Raw genomic sequence first — 22153 nt, forward strand, 5'->3', positions numbered from 1 at the left:
CATCCTATCTGAGTGAGCTAGAGCTGTTCTTGGAAGAAATCTCACTCTGGATGTGCAAAGTTGGTAGACACACACCTTCAAAAAGACTTGAAGCTGCGATTGCATTTTAATTCAGTGACAAATAAGGTGCATCGTCACTCAGTCGTTGTTTGTTAGTAGAATGTGAAAACACAAAGTCAAATGGCTAATCTCTGCTGGTTCTCCCGTGTTTGTCCCTACCCGAGCTCTGCCTCTCCCTTTTGCTGACCGTAATGGAGACCAGCAGAGGGTCCAGACTGGCAGCGTTTTTTTGTTGTTGTTGTTTTTGGTATTTTTTCTATCACTGTCACCCAGAAACAGGAGCGGTCCCGGGGGACAGAGGGGCACTTCAAATTCTGCCCACTTCAAAGAGCCCTCTGATCAAGATTGATTGCCTGCAGGAGAAATAAAACAAAACTTAAATGGATACATTATGGTTGTATTAGATTTCGTCAACAGTCAAAATTTTCCGGCTGTAATATTTTAAGAAACCTGGTTGCGTGCTGAACATTAATGACAGCAAAGCAACGCAGGAGGTTTAACTAGGATCGGTGAGTGTGGCCGCTTGCCAGACTGCATGGCTGGTTGAAGGAGCTCCTCCCACCTTCTTCTGCTCTCCCCCTGACGCTGCAGCAGAGGACTTCAGCTGTTCTCCAGCAGCATTTCACCTCTGCACAGATTATCGGCAGCAGCAGCAGCACCAGAGGCATGCAGGGCAGGAGAGCAAACCAGCCCGTAGCAACGCACTCTACCCCGGCTGTGTAGCCGGAGGGAAACCCGTAAGGACACTGGAAAATCAAAGGACCATTTATCATTGGACACGTTTTCTCTTATTATTATTTTTTTCATTATTATTTTCTCACGGAAAAGCTTTTTGTGTTGCCAGGGAGGAGAAAGTCCGAGCAGGTAAGCAGCAGCCAGCAGACAATGTAACCTTGAGCGCTCGATTATGTTGCAGCTGCATTTTTAAAAATGTATTTATTTGCTTTTGCTCGTTTATTTCTTCCAGTATACCTGGCTTACTGAACCACACTCTTTATTCTGCTTTGATTTGATGTGATGACAATGAGGGGGCGGGGGGGACGTATAAAAAAAATTCTGTTTAAAGTACTGAGAAGGGGGGCTATTTTACCAATTTACTCGTTGGATCTCGTAAAACAAAGCAATTTTATCTGAAACCTCATTTTTTTCAGAGCCTCCACCCTCTTAACACGTGTAGTGTGTTCATCGCATACTTAAGAGAAATTTAGTCAGATACCGAAAATATAAAAACAGCTCAGAGTTGGAAGTTTTAGAGAAGTTTTGGCGGACACCCGCCCCCTCCTCTCTCTCTGACTATAAGCAGAAGAACAGGTTGCGCGCCCCCCCTCGCTCCCTCCCCTTTCTTGGTGAATGAAGGGGCTGCTGTGTGGGTGAGCAGACGTGACGAATGCATCGCTCGTTCAAAGTGAGTGTGCGCGCACACTGCCGTGACCTGGTTATCAGACTGGACATGGACAAATGGACGTCCAGTTATTGTGTTCATTAATGAATGACTGGACTGTTTTTTGTTTTGTTTTTTTTCAATTAAGCTTCTTGGACACTGCAGTACATAAACTGTAAGGCTCAAAAAATGACCCCCAGGGTCTAGTGCATGCATGCTTTCTGGTGCAGACAGATTTATTATTTAGATAAGGTGTAGCTTTGCCTGTTTTTAGAGCGTTACTGTAAGACACCTCACTGCCACATCTTGTTTTTAAAGTGCACACATTTAGCTTAGAGCAGCGCATACAATGCAAGACTTGAAACTCTCATGAGGAATGAGGACGATCACTTCAAGGTTCATGATGTCTGCCTCAGGTGGCACCAAAAGCTTTAAATTCCACATCCACCCTCAAGCCAGTGACTCCTGACATACTAGCGAAAAATTTATTTTTAAATTTTTTTTATCCCTCAGGGCTTGTTGCAAGGCTGATATTTTGCTTTTCTCTGTTTCTGTGTGTGTGCTTTATACGAGAAAGTGAGAAATGCTGGACCCTGAGCTTGAGAAGGTGTGGGGAATAAGGGGTCTATCTTCGATCAAAGAAGAACCGACCACGGTCATCAAGCAGCAGGAACCCCATTCGTTAAAGTCTTAGTCTTGTGTGGCTGCATTTCAGACAACTCGTAAGAGATTTTAAAGTCCAGGACCCCCGCTAGGTCTATCAGCTTTGTGGGATAGTGTTCTGAAAATGTTTGAGTCTCTACACAGCCATCTCATCGCATGACTGGTGGACAACAACACGAGATGTTGGGCAATGCTCTGCTTCCTCTGTTGTCGCAGGAACGGTTAAACAAACAGTGAGCTGGTGGGTGCTTTCCTGCTCAGACTAAGTGAGAAAGAACAAAGAAAATGTAAACAGGTATTATCTTTACCAACAGAGAAACTCCTTATGACTACTATAGGATTAGTAGATCTCAGAATTGCTCTGCTGATGCCATAGGTAATATTATTTTTCTAAAATCACAAAACACTGAACTGTTTTATTTTAATATGTATTACTTTTTATGTAAATGTGCATTAAATAATTTTTTTTACAGCTTTCTCCCAGAAAGGTTTTGCTTATTGTCTCCCTTTCTCAAATAATCAGCATTTGAATAATGAGCTGATGTTGGCCTGAGTTGTGGTATCCCCTTGTTCTTGATTTTGATTTTTTTGATCACCTTGTTGAGAAGCACTTGTACTGTGTTAAGATTATTAAAAGACCCCCAGTTACAACGAGACAAACAGGTCCTCTGAAATGTTGTTCTTCACCTCACTGTCAGTCCAGTCAAACAGGACATGACCAGTCAGAAACAGGAGGTGTGTGTGTGCGTGCGTGGGCGTGGGTGTGCGGGCGTGTGGCTCAGTTTTGTTTGTTAGCAAGGGAGGACGCATGTGGATTTGGAGATGTGGGTGTGTGTTGTTGCACATTGGCGGGGGAAGGGAGCTTGTTCTGGGTGTAAGATTCACCCTGGTGAGACTTGTGCCTTTAGACATTCCTGACATTCCGACCTCTGGGATGTTTGAGGCTCCTCCGTCTTCTTCTTGCTTGTCGGGGGGCTGCTGAGGACTCTTTGTAGGGCTTTCATGTTGCTGGGCTCACTTCGGCAAGCCTTTTGGTTGAACGGAGACCACATGCCCTCTAATTTAGGAGGCCATGGGAACATATAGCATAGCACATATTTGGTCATCTTGAGTTACATCTTGGGACGAGCCTTAAGTTCTTATCACTTAGCTGTCGTGGGGCTTCTTTCACTTAATTTCTTTTATCACTGGAGTCTTTGTTCTAAACCTGTCATTTAGACTTTTTATGTAAAATTGAAGGGTTATTAGCTGCAAAATGTAAAGGATGAGCTGGCACTCAAAATAAAAATGATCTAATTTGATCTCTTGGTTAATTATGTTTCCTTCTCCTCCTTCTTCTACCATCTTCTCCTAGCCAGCCATGAGAGCTTATCCTCTGTCTGGAAGATTCCTTCGCCACCTCCTCTGACCATATCCGACTCTCAGCAAACCGAAGATGTCAGCCTGTGGCGACTTTGCAGAACACGTGTGGAAACCTGGCTCTTGCAAGAACTGCTTCCACCCGCTCAGTGCACACAAGACTCGCCGCGTCTCTGATGACAGCGTCCCACCAGCCAGTTTGAAGAGCAGCTTGGGAGGTGATGAGGAGGGTGGAGTGACTGCGCCTTCGCCCTACAGCAAGCCGACCATTGCTGTCAAACCCACCATGATGAGCTTTGACACAAGTGAGACGAAAGATGTGAACATGAACATAGAACAGGTGAGCTTCTTAAATGACTGCCTCTACTTTGCTTTCTGACTGGTTTTTTTCTGGCTTTTAATGAGGTCTCATTTTTTTGGAGCAGGACAACCCAAAGAGTCCAAGTGAGCGAATGGGTCTAAAGAAGCTCCAAAACATGTCGCCACTCTACATTGATGATAATAATGGTTGCAATAAGGCCCATAAAGAGGCAGGTCTTCAAAGCCCTAATGTCAAGATTGACTACAACAGCTGCCTCTCCTTGTCCCCCAGTATCCTGCCCAAAGACTCTCTCTTCATTAGTAATGTTTATGTCAGCCAGGAGGAAGGAAGAGGTTCAAAGACTTTCAAGAAAAATGCCAATGGAAACTCGTGCTGGCAGCAGAATAATGCACCAGCTATTGGGCCAAAGAGCACTTACAATGAGAGGAGTAATTTTAGGGAGTCCAATGAATCAACAGTGGAGATCCCTTTGTCAGTGGATGGTGTTCCTTCTGCACATACCACAGTTCATCGCAACCCTTTATGCTGTAGTGGCAACTCAAAAATACCCAGCACTTCCACTGCCTACACCACAGTTTCAAGTGTGGAATCTACAAATCACATTAGTCCAACATCCCTCAGTCCCATTCCTGTTCTGTCTAAACAGAACAGCTTCTCAGACTCTCCTTCTTCCTATCACAGCAGTACTGATTCCCTTCCTGGGCCGGATGGGGCAATAGAACAACAGAATGGGCTAGGGATACACCAAAGTCCATCAGCCACAGGTAGTCCAGAGTCAACTCCAAGCTCTCCAAGTGTTCAGGAAGACTCTGAACCAATATATGCTGAAAGCACCAAGAGAAAGCCTAAGCCACTAGGTAATGGACCGCTTTCCTGTCCCGAGTCCCAAAACCAGATTAAGCAATCCAAGCCCTCGGAGTCTGAACGTTCTGGAGAGAGTCAGCGCGCCACCATCACTGTAATGGCTGCTCACACAGAGGAGAACAACAGAACTTTTTTCCTAAGCAGCCCAGATTCAGGTGTTGGTACCCAGTGCCGCTTTAGCCCTACAGCATGCAAAGATCCCAGTAGCCCAGCTTTCTGTTGGCCCAGTCCCAGCTACAGTGCACCTTCTCTTGGCAGAGAACCTTCTTTGTCCCCCAGCCTGCACCCAAAGCCCCAGTCTAGCCCACCCATCCCTCCCAAGAGAAGTTCTCGCTCCCCAAAACTAGGTACCTCTAGCCTCTCACCATCCATGTCTTCTCCGATCCTCCTGCCTGAATTTCCTAAACTCGGCACATCTAGCTCCTCATCATCCTTGTCCTCCCCTATCCCGCTCCCAGAACTCCCTATGCTCTTCCTCGTCTCTGCGAGAGAAGGACACTTCAAGGGCCCCGCAGACAACCAGTGTGCAACATCCGAACGCTTACACAAGTCCAGCCACCGCAGCCCTGGATGGAACTGCCGCATTGAGGAAGAAGAGGAGGAGGAAGACCGGAAAGGGATGGAGAAGAAGAAGAAGAAGCAAGTTACTGCTAGTTTGGGAACAACCTCCCAAGGGACGGGACCCATCAATGGTGCTGCTGTCTGGAAGGAAGCCAATGACTGTAAGACCCACAGCAGTCCCCCTCCCATGACAGAGCCAGGCACGGCCCCCCCGGCTGCCTCCAACAATGATGCCTGTCAGCGGGAAACCGAGGGCACCAGCATAGAGGAGGAGGGCAAGCATAACGAGAGCATGCCGACCAAGCAACCGTTGCATGGAGCCTCGACAGAGCTGCTGGCAGAGGGGAAAGGAGTTCCCAACCTTGACCTCAACCCACCACCTCCCCCACCTAAAAAGCTGCACAGGTAAGAATAAGAAAGATCTTATTTGGATTTATGCTCTGGGTCAATAACATTTAAACTAGAATGCCCACAAACATGGCGTCTTATTTTTTGTTAAATTTTGTAAATCCAAAAGCAATATAATTAACTGATTTACCTTAAAAAAAGTATAATGTTGACTGGCAAGTAGAAGGCAGCAGAGGCAGAATGGATGAGGTTTCAATGTTTAAAGTACAATTTTAGATGCTTGTACTCTGAAAATAATCTGTACTTTTAGGAACATTTGGATTTTCCATTCCTCAAACTTTTGTTGCAGTATAAGCAATCTTTGTCCACATGGAGGGCAAATTGCATCAAAAACTCAGACATCTTAAGCAGCAGTGAGTCTAAATTATTATTTACATTCAGACAGCAGCATTATCGAAAATCCGCTAGCAGCTTAAACACAATTTGGATGTCATTGCCTATTTGAGCCCATTTTATTCCACTCTGGCATGCACAAATCTGGAAAATGGTCTTTGCAGATAATTTAGCACTTTCCCCATGCAATAGGTCTAAATTCAGATATGGGATTTGCTCCCATGTCTGGTGTGTATATATAGCTGCGTTGCTGCCACAGTGCACACTCTTACTTCTTGCATTTAAATGCACCTTACTGCAGTCATCTCCATGTGAAACCTTCAGTGCCTTCTCCTTTCATAGCATCATTATTCAGCCTTGAATTAGCCTCCATTCTGACGCTGTGTGATCATTGAAACCATTGGGGCATAATCCTCAATGCATGCCTTGTTCTGTTCCTACTGGTATTGTGACTTCTTCAGTTCTAATTAATGCACAAAATAGGCCTGGTGGATAGTCCACTGCTGTGTCACGTTGCTATAAACTGTTTTGGCTACTGAACAATAAGTCTCATTGTCAAATAAATTGTCTTTTTATTCTTTGTTGTTCATCATACACAGTCAAAGTTTTTTTTAAAAACATTTGTTTACAGCCTTTCAATATTAACCAACATATTTGCACTGTAGCCATACTTCGTGTTCGTGAAGTCCACGTCTGTTTTTTTTTTTTCCACTTAACATTTGTAATTTTGCCCAGTTACCACTTGGATAAGAATACATTCTGCAGTCTGAGTCAGCAATCCACAGCAGAAAAAGAGAAGGGACCCTCAGTTTGGTATTTAAAAGAGGATCAAATGATTCCCCTAAAATAGACTTTTCTTTGTCTGGGCTGGTGATGATGAGGTGTAACTCACCTCCAGCCAATTTTTTATTTATTTTTTTTTTTTATAATAGGTTTTGTCCACTTGAATCAGACACACCAAAAGTCTGCTATTGTCAAAAATGGCTGATCAGGTTCTGTGGAGTAGAGGGAGGGCTGAGAGGAATATCATGTTGACCTTTAAAACAGCAGTTATAAAAGGGCACAAGTTAATACAAATTAATAGGAACTGTTGCAAATACAATTTGAATTTCTTGAACTGCTTTATCATAGACTCAACAAGGTGTTGGAAACCTTTTTTAGAGCATTTAGTCCCATCTTGGCATGATGGCAATACACGGTGGCTGCAGATTTGTTGGATCATCCATGATACAATATCTCTTGTTCCAACACACTTCAGTGGTGCTCTTTTCAACAGACATCTGGTGATTGGTGAAGCTGAAGTATAGGGGACTCCTCAGGATGTTCAAGAACCCATTTTGAAATAATTTGAGCTTTTTGACAGAGGGGATAAAACCTCCCACCAATCTGCTTCAGGGTTCAACATGTGCTTTCAGAAATGCTATTCTGCCAACCTTGAGGGTAACAACTTTGAAATCAAAAGCGTTTTGCACACTCAACTGCCTCTTGCTGAGTATTTTCTCTCTTTTTTTTGACAGTTTTCTATGACCCTGAGAAATGACTGTGCATGTAAATCCCACCTGGTCAGCAGTTTCTGAAATGTAAAAACCTGCCCATCTTGGCAATAGAAATGCTACATTCAAAGTGACTTAAATGTCCCACCTTCCTCATTCCTGTTCTTGATTTTAACTTCAACAGCCTATCTTCACCACTAAATGTCAAAAGGGCATGAGCTGCTGCCACAAGCAATTGAAGAGCTTTGCCAGATAAAGTGAAAGTGGAGTATAGTTGGGCTTATTTTATATCTTAGTGTTTCAGTATCCACTATGATTTCTGGTTTGAAGTGTTCCAGTGTACATTTCGTATCATTCATGATTATTGTTGGCCAGCAGAAAAAACTATTCAAATATTTCAATTTGAAATATTTAACAGTCACAACTATTACATTATGTAGCTTGGTGCACAACAATATAATTGATTTTTTTTTTTTTCGTTTCCCTCCCCACCTCCCCCAAGTAAAAAAAAATAAAATAAAACTATAAATAAACTGTCACAAGATCCAAATTGCAAAAAGGCATCACAATTTCTTTAATGAATCTGATAATGGATGCATTACCCTAACATAAAATGTTATTGTACTATGTGTATTCAATTTTGAGATATTGACACTCATGAAGTCCCTCTAATCATTAACATCGTTTAAGTATATTTGAAGATTTCTTCTTATTCTGTACCATTTTGTAATTTTAAATCTGATCTTTTAAATTTGGTGAGCATATTGGCAACATATTATATAAGAGCTAAATGCTTTTTAAATCAAATAAAATGGACAGATTTTTCACTTGGCTACATCTTGTGTTACATTTTTGAGAAGCATAAAACATTTTTGATTTATAAGTCTGCAGGATTCATAAATACTTGACCACATTTACATAGGAAACTGAGAACAGATGATGCACCAGCTTCTTGAAGGAGTGTCCCATTTCTCAGTGGGATATCTAACCCCCTACCTGAATTAAGTGCCAAGTCATACAGAGAGGTGTGAGAATGGCCTTGGGACATGGAAATGATATTCAGCCTTTAGTTTGGTTAAATAACAAGGGTGTTTATCAGAACAGTATGCCGTAGGATATATTTTTTGTCTTTTTATATTATTTTTTTCAGATTTTATTGGCAGAAGTTGCATTAATATTTGTTTAATGAACGGAAAATCTTAACCACCACACAAAGTCGCATGTACATTCTCTCTTGTGAGGGAACATTTTGATTCTCTGAATCATTTAAAAGCCACAGATGGCTTGAAGAATCTGCCTCCCCGAGTGTTTCATCATGGTTGCGATGGCACATTGTTATCTTTTTTTTATCTATTATATCCGGCACTGTACTGCATAGTGTGTCAGACTAAGACACAGTGTTTGTACCTGTCCCCTTTGTCCTAAGTAGTCTTCATAACAAAGAAGGTGTGTCAGCTGGTGTTGATTGCTGCCATGAGGCGGGGCCTAAGTGAGCAGATTGTTGCCCCTGGCAGGTCCCAAACTGTTCCCACTTGGATATCAATTACAGCCAGTAGAAGTAGAATTTATAGACCAGCCTCCTGGTTTCAAGTCCACTGAGTTGGACTTGGGTTTGAGCTGCTTCCTACTCAGTAAACACATGTTCCAAGATGCTCTGCCCCTCCCTTCACAGAGCCACTCTTGTTTTATGTGTTTTGTTTTTTTTTCTGCTGCACAACAGATAGCATCCTGTTGACGCCGGACACACTTAAAGTTTACGCCACACTGATAGCTGAACAAGAGAATGCTAAATGCAAGAAACAAGTGCTAATATTCCACACATCTAACGGATGCAGTTGCTTTTCCTGCTGAGAGACTTTAAATATCCTCATGACTCGCGTGGAGCCAGAGTTGTGTTACTACACATGACAGGGCTTTAGAGAGCCACCAGTCTGATCCAGGGGCCAATTTTGTGTGCCTGCCGACCCGGCAAGGACCTCTGCTTCGGCAGCATGAGGTAAGCACCTGATAGCTGACTTTTTTTTTTTCTTATGTTTTACAGTTAGAGATGGAAATTTACAGGACTCTTTTATGAGCAGTCTCATGAGGGGAAATGGTGCTGTGGTTCAGTGTTGGCTTTAAAAAAAAAAAACAACAACAACTCTACACTAAACCACTTTTTTTCAGAAGCATCTGCATTTTCACACCTTTATCAACAGCCTGGTTACCAAAGTAGAAGTGCTGCTTTGACTTTTGTTTTCACAACCTGCATGTGTGTTAAGGTAGCTGTAAATTGAAGAAAATCTGAACGGTAACATATGTCATTTTGCTCTTATAGATGAGAAGTGACAAAAGGAAATGTACAGAAAAGCCTTAAAGTGCTGTTAAGAATTAGACGTCTGACTGAGGGGTTGATAACAAGCCAGACTGGACCCATGTATAAAAGATAACATGGATTTGTGTCAAACATTAATGGGTCTTTGGTTTATATGACTAGATAGCCATGGTAACGCTACTACAGTCAAAGTAAAGGAACAATCGGTTTCTTTCTTCTCTGGACTATATTGTAATGTACGGGAATTCCACAACAAGGGTAAAACGTAATCCAACACAGAAGATAATAAACTTTGTTATTCAGGATTAAAATTGATAGCAGAACAAAACAAAGTCCAATACTGATTAAGCATTTGAACAGAACAATCTTGGTGTTTAAGTATCACTGCAGAAGCAACACTTTGCCTCTTCTGGTAGTTTTTGTTTGGAAGCTGCCTAACCCTACTTCAAACTGTCAAGCCAAAGCCTCAACCACAGTGGTGCATGGAAAGCAATGTTAGAAATCACTGAATCTTTTATTTTTCATCGTTGTGATTCTGCCTATCTTAGGTGTTGATACATTATTATAACAGCTCTTCTTTTGCAACTGTGGAAATAATATTTGTGTTTGTGTTTTAATTGAAAGCAATCGGATCATGTTCTACATTTTTACCTTAAGTTTTTATATTACTATTGTTGTCCCTGAAGCCATTATATTTTTACTCAAGGCTGTCCTACTCCGAGAATCTCAAACCAGCCCTTGGATAGATCATACAAATTTCTAATGCATATAAATTTAAGATTATTATTCTAATATAAAATCCTTGGTTAATTACCGCTTTTTAGGGGATAGCAGGATATTAGAAAATGATTCAATGATTTTTGTGACAAATCCACATTTGGTGCAAATATGCTTCCAACTCTCAATGATCTTTAGTATCACGGTCCATCCAATAGAGTGGATATGTTATTGCCATGCAAAGTCAGTTCAGCATATCATGCAGACAATTTGTGTTTTAAGAACAGGTGAGTTGCTGAACTTTTCCGCACTTTACCAAATGTGAGAAACGTGCTTCTCTGATGGCGTCACGTCATTTGGTTTTACCACAAATAGGGCCTCTAATTTCAATACAGGAAATGAAACCAGTTGAGTGAGTCACAACAGCACCATGGCTGCAGCTTTAGTCTGTCTCTCCTTTAACCCAGAAGGCTATCTGCAGCCAGCTGCATGTAACTCCACTCTGGTCTGTTTTTAAAGTCAAGCAGCCTCCTGTTGCCCTGCTTTTTTTAAAGACAACGTCAGGAGTCGGTGTGTGTAAACAGACGGGGGCTGCCATGCACCGTAAGGGTATCTGTTGATATTTAGAGTCTGTGTGGCTTCTGGGTTGATAAGTGGAGACACCTCGCTTGACAAGTTTATCACAGTACCTCATGCCGGCAGGAAGGATGATTAAATCTACGGAAAGGAAATGGGCAGCCAGGATGTTTAGGCTAAAAGTGAGCATTCCATTCGTGGGAATGAACGTGAAATCCACCGGCAAACCGCAACGTTTTGAGAAAACCTATCAATCTTTGCACGTGTTTCGACACAGCAAAGAATGACAATATTTTTAATGCATGTTTTGAATACAAATTTGCTCAGCTTGAGAGATAAATGCAGAGACACACTCATGGGCTTGCGATCCGTACATTCATTACCATTTGTCCCATGCCTCAGCACTTCCCCTGCCTTTCATCACACCTCTTTTGTCTGCAGAACGACAGCGGATCCTCTAGCTAGCACACTGGCCACTGAGCGAATACCTCACCCTTTGTCTCCCCCACTGCACTCTACTTCTCCTGTCCTCCTCTTCTGTTTGTTCTGCTGATTTATGTAGGAATTGAAGTCATGGAGGAGTCATTTTGAAATGACAGAGAGGAATGATTATGATAAAGGAGAGGAACGGGTTCTAGCCCTCCACCCCTCCGAGCCATTTAGGTGTATAATGAGCCAAGTGAATGGCTGTCAGTCGGCCTAATTGGTCAGCTTCTGGATTAAAACTCTGCTCATGGAGCCTTTTCGTTGGCATTGTGAGAGGCCATCATGTCAGTCAGGAAGTAAAAAGGAGGAAGGAAATGCTTCTCCTCAAATATGAAAAGGAATAAGTCTTAATGTTTTAAAGATTTGGGTGGTGTTTTTTTGTCATACTTGCAATTATGAAACAAAAGCTCTGTACCTACAAGGTTGAATGTTTTTCCACATTTTGTCACAGTACAGTTACAAACCAGAGCTTTTTCTGGGTATTTTATGTGCAAAGTAAATGGTAAATAGCTTGTACTTAGTGCTTCATTCACACACACCCACACGCACACACACATCCACAAGCTGATGGTGGCACACAGAGTTGCCACAGCTGTGAAGAAGGAAAAATGTGGCTGGCTTTCAGAGTTTTTTTATTTTTGTTTTAGTTTTTACAAACAAAAATCTGCAAAATATTTGCATTACCATTGAGCCACTTTTACTCTGTTACAAAAAAAAAAAATTCCAGTACAACCAATTGTCTTCTTGCTTGTGTTTCTTTTAATTAATTGTGAGATTGCCTTTCCTATTTCTCATGCAATGAGATGCTTCATGTTTAAAATGTCAGGACATTGTAAGCATCACTTTTATTTTTAAATCTACTTGTGGCCACATTGGTTAGAGTGCAGCAGAAGTTCCAGAGCTTTGACTAGTCACACGCTGCAGTTTTTATAAGTTTGTAAACATCTTATTCATGAGGATCATTCTGTTTCAGCAATAAATAAGCTCAGAATAAAGAAGTGTACCTGACCGTGAGGAAGTGGAACTACTCCTGACCATTTATAGTGAAAACAAATGTGCTCTTTCGCCTAGATTTATCAGCACCAAAACACAGATACAAAATAAACAGCCAAGAGGAAGTGAATCAGTTCCACATTTACAAACAGTTACATCAAAACGCTAGTATTTCTGCAGCAAAAGTGCAGATACAGTGGTTGGCCTTCCTGACAGTTTCCCCTAACCAATCATTTTGAAATTAGGTCACAAAAAATATTTTTTTTCCCTTGTTACTTCAATTTGCTACGCTGTCCCTTACAGGGTGAGTGGTAAGATGAGCGGCAGCACCGTGGAGTTGAACTGCAGCAGCCAGGGAGGGTCAGCAGAGATCCCTGTGTCGTCTGTACGGAGCCTGGGCAGCATTAGCCTACCAGCTGTGTCCACTGACAACCTGACAGCCGACACCGGTAAGTCAGTCACAACAAATCACGTCCAGTTAAGAGGATTTACTCCAACAGGGACATGCACAGAGAATCCAAAGCATTGTCTCAGGTCTATAGGGGTTAGTTGCACCGCCGCTCCCTCACACTCAACCCACCGAAAGAGGAAATGTTGCACTGCAAGGTTATGTTTGCCCACTTATCTCTTGCTTTCCTTGTTTTGTTATGACTGGGCGTGTTTGAGATTTCTAAAGTCTTCAAACATGTGACGTGGCTCGCACAGTGAGTGGCATTTGTCCTTGGCGTATCGGCTTTAAACCTTGGTGGCTCTCAGACGCTTGTAATTGCGGCAACTTCCTGTGCAATGCTGTTTGAAGAGATAATTATGGACTCTGATAACGAGGAAAAAAAGGGTTTGGCTACATCCTACAGAGTACGTCTTTTTTTTTTCCTGCCTTTATGCGTCTCCCCTCACTGTGAAAGCAGTTATTGAAGACTGCACAACGCAATTACCTTGTCGTCTGCCTCCGCAAGTGTAATGCGAAGCCTTTAATTGAATCGAATGGATCATAATCGGGTGGAAGATGTTTTGAGTGTTGACTTGAATCAGAGGTTGTGGAAATTTCCAGCTCTTCTTAGGAAACAAGGTATGTGTTTATAGCTAAGCAGTTAGATAAGGGGGTTGGATGTTCTAACGAGGTTTACAGTAAGAAATATAGGAATCAGTCAGATTTAGGCTCTAAGAAATAGGAATAATACTTAGAATTCAGCTTGTTTTCTAGGTTGTCAAGGTATTGCTGGATGATCTGACAGAACAAGTAATTCTTTTTTATGTTTTATTGCAAAGACACTCCAAAAAAAAAAAAAAATTGGTAAAAAAAAGTACTCAATCAGACCGAGGTCATACCAGAATCCACAAATGTCATTTTTTCTCCTTCTTAGGGTCTCGAGATGCTACGCGATTGTCTTGTTCTTCACCGTTTCCCAGAACTCCTGTGGCATTGGCTCCTGGTTCTCCTCACTTGTCCTCCTTCAGCAGCTTAAGCACCCAACCGCCTCCTCTGCCAGAGAAGAAAATGGTCAACCGCACCGTGTCGGCTCCAGACACCGCCAATGGGAAATCCTTCATCCGAGCTTACCCGCGCCTTCCGTTTGCCGGTTCGGAGAGCAATGTGTGTCGCTCCACTGATGCCGCTTCCCGCAACAGCCTGCCATCGAGTCCTGTTGACCCCGGGCCTGTTTTCTCCTCCAACGAGTCCCTGGAGCGCTGCCACCTTCCTCTGGCTAGGCCCTCGAGATCCCAGACTCTGGATGAGCAGCAAAAGACCCAGGGGCGGTTAGGCGTGCACTGCCGAACCAGCATCACCTGCTTGTCCTCGCCGCAGCTTAGCGCGCCCTTTTCGGCCTCAGAAGCTGGCTCGGCACCAAACCTTGGCTCGAGCATGCAGCTCCAGACTCTTCTGAGCAACATTGACAGCAGGGAAGGGGTGTACTCCAAACTGGGCGGCCTATATGCGGAGTCCCTGCGACGCTTGGCCCTGAAATGTGAAGATCACTTTACTCGCTCCCAGAAGAATCCGCTTAGGTTTGACGAGAGCAACTGGTCGCTATTCAGGCTTACTTCCAACAAGCCGAGCTGCAACGCAGGAGATGCTGTGTACTATTCTGCTGCCTGCGCCTCGGACCCCAGGAACTCCTACGCTGTGAAGGTAATCTTTAAATCCTGAAACAAAAAAGTGTTACTTCTATACGCTTGGTTCAACTAACAACTGAACAGCTAGTGAACTGTCCGAGAATTTACAATGAGAAAGAGTTTTATTTCATTACAGAGCACTTGGAACGTAGTTTGCATTTGTCCCAATTTGATATTGATATTGGAAATTGGTCCGATATCAACCTAAAAAGGAGTATTGGATGATATCGGCATGCATCCAAAATCTTCGATATAAGCCTGCCGACAAAAGCTCTCTGCTCCAGTGTGTAGTCTGCCCCAGCATTTCTCCTCTGCACTGCTTGTATCTTGCATTCAGATCCATTGGATAATAATAAATGGGTCAGTTGTACTCTTACCTATTGCTGTTGACAATTGTTTTCTGTTCGAGTACTGTCACGTGATCAAGGCATTACATATAAGCCATATTGGTATCGCATTGAGTCAATATTGGTATTGGCCAATAGTGAAAGCTGCAATATAGGTATTGTATCGAAATGAAAAAGTCTTATCACCTGTAATTTGCGAGGTTTGCCTCAGTGCAATTTTAAAAAAAAATCTTCTTAAATTTTTATTTTTGTTACACCTTGAAAGGTTTTACTAAATTAGTAACTTAATGCAAACTTTTTTAGCGCCAGAATTAAAAAGAGAACTTCCTACCCCGGCAATCCCCTAGATAGAAACGATGATAATCTTGCCAATAAGTAACTAAGTTATAATTTTACCATGAAACAAATGAGGAAAAAAAAAAAGGTTTCTTGACGCCTTAATTCAGGTGTGAAAGTTACATGTTTTAACACCCAGAGGGAGTTAGTGATCTGGATCAGTAATGTTTGTCCACAATCTGGTGTTCAGTCTGCACTGTAGCAAACTCCAAGTAACCACTAACTGAACAAAGTACTTTCACTACTGCTTTGGGTTTTGAAACAAACCACAGCATCAGGATCGATGTTTGCTTGGGGTTAAGAGCTCCATGATCCTGGGTCAGCCTGCAGTAGAGTTAATGTTTCTCCAGAATTAAAAGGAGTCAGATGAGGTGTTAGTGGTATCTGATCAGGATACCTAATTCAAGTCACCCTTTGAAGGTTTCCTGGACACATCCAACTGGAAAAACATCAGGGAGCTTGAAGACTAAGCTTCCCCCCTGCGGCTCTGGCGAGAAATGTATATAAGCACAATAAATATGAGTAAAATGCAGTCTTGTCTCAGCAGCGATATCTGTCTCATCATTGAATGCTTCTGAGGAAATGTATAATCTGGTCTCACAGTCTGATGTAGCAATAGGAGAAGCTTTAAAGTAGGGAGAAAATTTTAAAAAAAAATCAGAATCCTTTTTTATTTACATCAATAGTTTTTGATGTGAATTCAAAGACTATTGACAGGATTACAGGAAGTTGAAACAGAGAACAATGAGTGAAGCATTAGAAACTCAATTGCTGTGTCGAGCCTATTCACTCCCGATACCTTAGCAATTGTCTAGTGGGTGTGAATGTATAAAACGGTTTGAGAGTTTAAAGAAAAGCTGTAGAAATGAAAAACATGTGGTTGCAGTGTTGTTGGTCTACAGATGGGATGGTCCCATTGCTGTTCAAACCTTTAGACCCCAGAAAGTAAACAAGCGGCGAGCAGGGCGTGGATTCAGTCTCACTGATCTTTGTGCTCCAGTCTTTATTGCAGTACAAAGCAGCAGCTCTTTGTGCTGCATGTGTTACACCACAGGCTAGCCTCCCAGACTGTTGCTTAATATCTCCAGCCACAATTAATCTTTACATTCCAGGAAAGATTTAGAGTCAGACAAACCACTGTTGTCAAGGCCAGCCCTCACGCGCACACGCGCACACACAATGCAGCATGAGAGCATCCTTCAGAACTGCTGATGATATATATTTCTGCAGCCACTTTGTGTTTAATAGGCTGTCTGTGGTGTTTAATTATTTTTATGTTTCAGACATGTTGATTCTTAAAATCTGTTCCCAATAAATGTTTTTAGGAGAGATTAGCAATCCAACCATAGCCACAATAAAAACATTGTTAACATTTTATGAGAATGGTTTTTGGTGGTGTTGAGTGTTTCCCATGACAGTCTTTTACAATACTTAAAGGATTTTTTTGAAGTTTCTTTAAAAAAAAATGCAAGCAGTTAATAACTTGCCTATAAAGAAAAAAAAAGAGGTTCAAGCTAATCAACAACTCCGATCTCAAAAACATTGTTGTGGTTTTTGCACCATGACCACCATCATGTTTGCACTGAACGATTATTTACAAAGGAGCAGATTACTTTGAACAAAGAAAACTAGTCTAGGAGGCAGTGCACCACCAATATTCTTCCTGTGTGAAACTAACAGAATTGAGATTCAGAAGAGAAATTTCTCTGAAACAACTTCCGTTGGCAGCATTATTTGTGATGCTAAGCTAGTAGCTACTACATAGCTGAAGACCAAAGTGGACTTCAGCAACCTTAAAACTATTCCGATCTCAAAATGATTCCGGTTTATCTATTGCTATTTTGTGAACCTTTTAATACTCCACCACGATTGTATTGGGAGGTTTATGAAGAAGCAAAGGGTAATTTACATGTGGAAATGGAGGTTGGAGGCAGTACACCACCAATAATCGTTCTGTGTGAAATGAATACTGAGAAATGAACATGCAGAGTTTAATAGAAAAGTGAAGCAGTGTACAAAAAAAACAAATGAACAACAAAATCACCTTGAGTTTAACAACTGTAATAGCATTGCTTTTACCCCAGCTTTACTATTACGTTAAATGGTTTACATCAGGGGTGTCAAACTCCAGTCCTCGAGGGCCGCAGTCCTGCAGTTTTTAGATGTGCCACAGGTACAAAACACTGGAATGAAATGGCTTAATGACCTCCATCTTGTGTAGATCAGTTCTCCAGAGCCTTAATTATTCTATTCAGGTGTGCTGCAGCAGAAGCACATCTAAAAGTTGCTGGACTGCGGCCCTCGAGGACTGGAGTTTGACACCCCTGGTTTACATGTTTCCATTAACAAATTTTTTTTTTATTATCAAGAACATATGTTTACCTTTTCACATGCAATCTGTCTTTGTCTTTTCTCACTTCTGCCTTATGTCGCTTGCTCCACAGATCTGTAAGAGTTCATCCAATGATGCCAAACAGGGTCATCTCTATGGTCTGACAGTCCAGCAGAGCATCCCTCCTCACTTTAACGTCCAGCAGGATTGTGGTCACTTCCTCGCCTGTGTTCCTCAGAGCATGCTGCCTTCAAATGAAGTCTCTCTGCCTGCTGCACCGGCTCCTACATCGCCCCAGTGTGCAGCATCTGCTCAGGGTCAGCAGGCAGAGCAAGAGAGAGTGGTGGTCATCACGCCTGAGATTCCCCATCAGACAACTGCTGACTTCGTTCGGGAATGGGAGGCGTTCCATAAGACTCAGCCCGAGGTCTACGAGCGCCGTGTTTGCTTCCTGCTTCTGCAACTCTGCAATGGCCTTGAGCACCTGAAGGAGCATGGGGTCACGCACCGTGACCTGTGTTTAGAAAACCTGCTGTTGATCCCTCACCAACAAAGGCCAGCCCACCTAACTCAACAGAGCACCGCTGATGGCAGTGCCTGTAACGGTGCAACTGCTGGAGACGTTCAGCGCCACCTCCCCCGTCTCCTCATCAGCAACTTCGCCAAGGCCAAGCGTCGCTCCTCGGAGGAAGCTGCTTCGACGAACGGGGACCCTCGCATCAAGCGTGACCACGCCAGACTGGCGCCCGAGATCGTCTCTGCTGCTCAGTATCGTAAATTTGACGAGTTCCAGGCTGGCATCTTGATCTACGAGCTTCTGCACCTGCCCAACCCGTTTGAGGTGAGTCCAGCGCTGAGGGAACAGGACTACCGCTGCGAGGACTTGCCACCTGTACCCCCTATATCCATTTACTCCTCGGGCCTCCAGAGGCTCACACAGCTCCTCCTGCAACCCGACCCCATCAAGCGCATCCACATCCAGGAGGCTAAGCGGATACTACAGAGCCTGCTTTGGGGCCCCCGGAAAGACCTGATGGAGCAGCAGCGGGAACGGCACAGGCGAGGCGGGGGCTTTGTTGACGGGTCCCGAAATGAAGGCCTGCTCAACTGGCTGGATGTGAAACGGGCCCTGCTGATGATGAAGTTCGCTGAGCGCTCGCTGGAGCCAGAGAGGAACGCGGAGCTGGAGGACTGGCTGTGCTGTCAGTACTTCTCCACAGCTCACCCTCTGTCTCTCTGCCACACGGCCGAACTGCTCTACTCCCTAAAGTGACAGCTCATGTGTGCGAGCCGCGTTAAAATCATGTGTGAACTTGTGAACGTGCGAATGAGAGTCAAAGATAATGTCCAGACACTACGCACTGAACTGTGAACCTGATAATGTTACTTCTGCATGCATGAGAGCCATAAATCAAACCATCTACACACTCTGTGCTGGAGTTTTTTCACCGATGGCAACCCCATGAAGACAGGATAAGAGGACCCTGAAGAAGTAGAGATGGACCAATCAAAATTTGGGGGCTAATTTACAAAATCAATTTTTTTATAAGGCTTGGACCTGTTGATAGGGATTTCCCTTAAGACCAGAAAATAGAAGCTCAGTATTCTGCCATCAGTGTTTAATCCTTTGTATTGGGAGTAAAGGCTTCGTCTGTGTGCGTGTGTGTGTGTGTGTGTGTGTGTGTGTGTGTGTGTGTGAGGGACAAATTGCTGCAAACCAGGTTTACAGTCATCTGAAAAAAGGGTTACATAGTTAACATTTTCTACCGGCATTAGCATCATATATTGGTGATCAGGCACAGCTAACACTGCTGTTTCCATGGTTATCTATACAGAATCTAGGTCCGGACGTTAGCTCTGAGGTTGCCAAAGTTTCCAAATGCAGCATTTTCTACAACAAGCCGAAGTTAAAAGCTTGAAAGGATAAACCACTACAACTTTGTTGTAACTCAGTTAGTGTTCCCTTTATCTGCTCTCTTGCAGCCCAGATGAAACCATATTGTAGGAAATTTTAACGTTCTTCACATCTTCGTTTCCCCTGATGATAGTTACCACGCTGATACAAAGAATGGCTAACTGTGAGATGACTTCCACCTGTAACGACTTCCTCAGCAAATAGTGTTGTCAGCATATCCTGGTAGCTTCTGTTGTGGCGTATTCACTGATCAGGCTGGTCATTGGTCAAAGCCAATCAAGCTTTCAGCCAACTTTCTAGGTGCATCGCTACAAGAAGTGATTGACAAAGTACCATTACCAAAGTTTCTTATTTAACATTCTGTGTATTTAATAAATAGATATGGAGGCACTGTGGAAGCTTTTTAACTTATAACCTGATAATGTGTCCGTCTATAACGAGTAATTGTCTAAACAAACAGCTAATTTTTCACAATTTACATCTAGTTTCTTCTCACAATAAGATATTGATTGACGATTTGAACTTGTCGTACCTTCTCCTCCTCACTTTAATCCGCAGGCACGTAGTGCTGTACTGTGAAAGAAAATGGTTACTGGTTTACTGGTCAAAACGATCAAACACACCTGCTTCTGTATTGACTGACAAGGTTTTCCCAAGCCCTGACGTGTAAACTTTCTGACATTTGTTGAGGTGCCTTTTGTTCTTTGTATATGTTTCAGTGATTCGAACCAAGTGTAAATATATTTCATTTGTCCTTTGTGAAACTGGCCTTTCACAGAATGTTCCGGTAACAACTTTGTACAGTTATTTGTAAATGATTTTCAAAAGCAAACGTGAGCCCAAGCAGGTCTTAAAAAGCCATGAAGATGAGCAGCAGGTATTATTTATGACATATTTTTGTTTTTCTACGCAAGTCACTGGAAGTTTTTCTGAGTTCACTTTCTTTTTTATATATATATATATATATATATAAACATACATTTCCTTTTGTGACTGTTGGTATGCAGAAAATGGCTCAAATTCTCTTTTTTTTTTCCCCCAATAAAAATGTTCAAATGAACTGTTTGGTAAACAGCCTGCATGCAGGTGTTTGCCCACAACTAATTTAGATTTCTAACAAGAAGAAACATGCTCTGACCTAATGCAGAATGGATTTGATTTTCTTGTGTGTGTGTGTGTGTCTCTCCGTCTCTCCTATTTGCATCGCTCAATAAACTGTGCATATATTTTCCCACAGTTATATTCTGTGTTTTGACTCTTTTTGTACGTCTCCAAGTTAATATTTTTAAAATGGGCATTGGTGTAGGATTGTCTGTGGTGCAGCTCCACCTCCAGGTGCTGAAGATTATTGCACCTGAAGAGTATTCTCATACAAAGCGTGGCAAAGATCATAAGCTGAATTTCCACTTATTTATTCCGTTTAAACACAATAAAGTGTAAGCAGACCATCACTTTCGCTCCTACTGGAAGTTTAGCAAATAGCAAGAATAGATGCTTAAAACAATGTCTTTTAATTCAATTTAATATCTTTCTATTGCAGCCACTTTGATAATTTAAATAAGCACGTTTTTTTTTATATTGTTGCCAATTAAAGCTGTTGCTTTAATTTTGGCCAACATAACAAACATGCTTCCAACAATGAACTATATTTTCAGTGTTGGTAGAAAGTGACTGTGAGAAGCTAATGCAGCTGAGTCATATAATTATGTACATAGCTTTTTTGTTTTATCACAAATTAAGAGTTTATAAAGTGAACATTGTAGTTCAGGTGCTCCTTAGAAACAATGAAGTTTATAAGGATATGTTTTACACAGACACAATAAAAAAAAACTATATAAAAGTTGTATATTAATGACTAAATTGGAGATGTGTACTCCTCAAATTAATAAAAAGATGCTAAAATTTCTGAATTAAAGTTTTAAGGTGAAACACATGTAATAAAAAAAAACAAAAAAAAACATTAAAAAGTAGCAGCATTTTCACAGCGGAAATGTTTGCTGTTGTGAAAGACGCAGGTGCATCACCCATTAGCCTTTCAACCTTTAACTGGTTGGTCGTGTTGAGGAATCTCAATTGGAGTTTAGAGCCTCAGGCCAAAACAGACCTATCCCCCCCCACAGCTTTCTGCTTCACATCACTCCTTCAAACCACCGGGTGCTCCTCTGTCATAGGTGGAGCCATGTTGCTAGGGTGTTTTGGCCAATGGAGTGGCATTTCCAGGAACACTGCTGGTCTCTGTCTCCCTCACACACACACACACACTCCCACCAAGTAAAGGAGTCTGTCAAGTACCCAACTAACCCACCAGAACCCCCACCCATCCACTTTTTGGAAGATGTGTACCTCATTACTCCTGGCATAAAACTTACAGCACTACAAAAAGAGATCATCATGTTGCCAATAAAACATGGAGGTGATGTCATGGGATGCACTTGAACTTAAGGTCATGCAGCATCCAAAAAGTCAACAAATCCTGTATAAATATTAACATGAGGTTCTCAAGGGGTTCAGTAAAAACCTGGCCTCAATCTAAATTGAGAAACTGTAGCATTACCTAAATGTAGCAATGCTTGAATAA

General features: G+C 42.3%; 1 protein-coding gene across 2 annotated transcripts; it reads left to right on the forward strand.

Moving 5' to 3' along the window:
• Positions 1 to 603: 603 nt before the first annotated feature.
• On the forward strand, positions 604 to 20815 carry LOC122819648 (inactive tyrosine-protein kinase PRAG1). Of its 2 annotated transcripts, none has more exons than XM_044096537.1 (6): positions 604 to 924; positions 3459 to 3803; positions 3889 to 5615; positions 12834 to 12979; positions 13895 to 14661; positions 17773 to 20815. In XM_044096537.1, the coding sequence occupies exons 2-6, from the start codon at positions 3540 to 3542 to the stop codon at positions 18931 to 18933; spliced, it is 4065 nt and encodes a 1354-aa protein (XP_043952472.1). In that variant the 5' UTR covers positions 604 to 924; positions 3459 to 3539; the 3' UTR covers positions 18934 to 20815. The 2 variants fall into 2 exon arrangements, with proteins under 2 accessions (XP_043952472.1, XP_043952473.1); XM_044096538.1 differs by having other exon boundaries at positions 3463 to 3803.
• Positions 20816 to 22153: the final 1338 nt, after the last annotated feature.

Source organism: Gambusia affinis, linkage group LG17 (genome assembly GCF_019740435.1).
Source record: "Gambusia affinis linkage group LG17, SWU_Gaff_1.0, whole genome shotgun sequence".
In the NCBI taxonomy this organism is placed as follows: Eukaryota; Metazoa; Chordata; class Actinopteri; order Cyprinodontiformes; family Poeciliidae; genus Gambusia; species Gambusia affinis.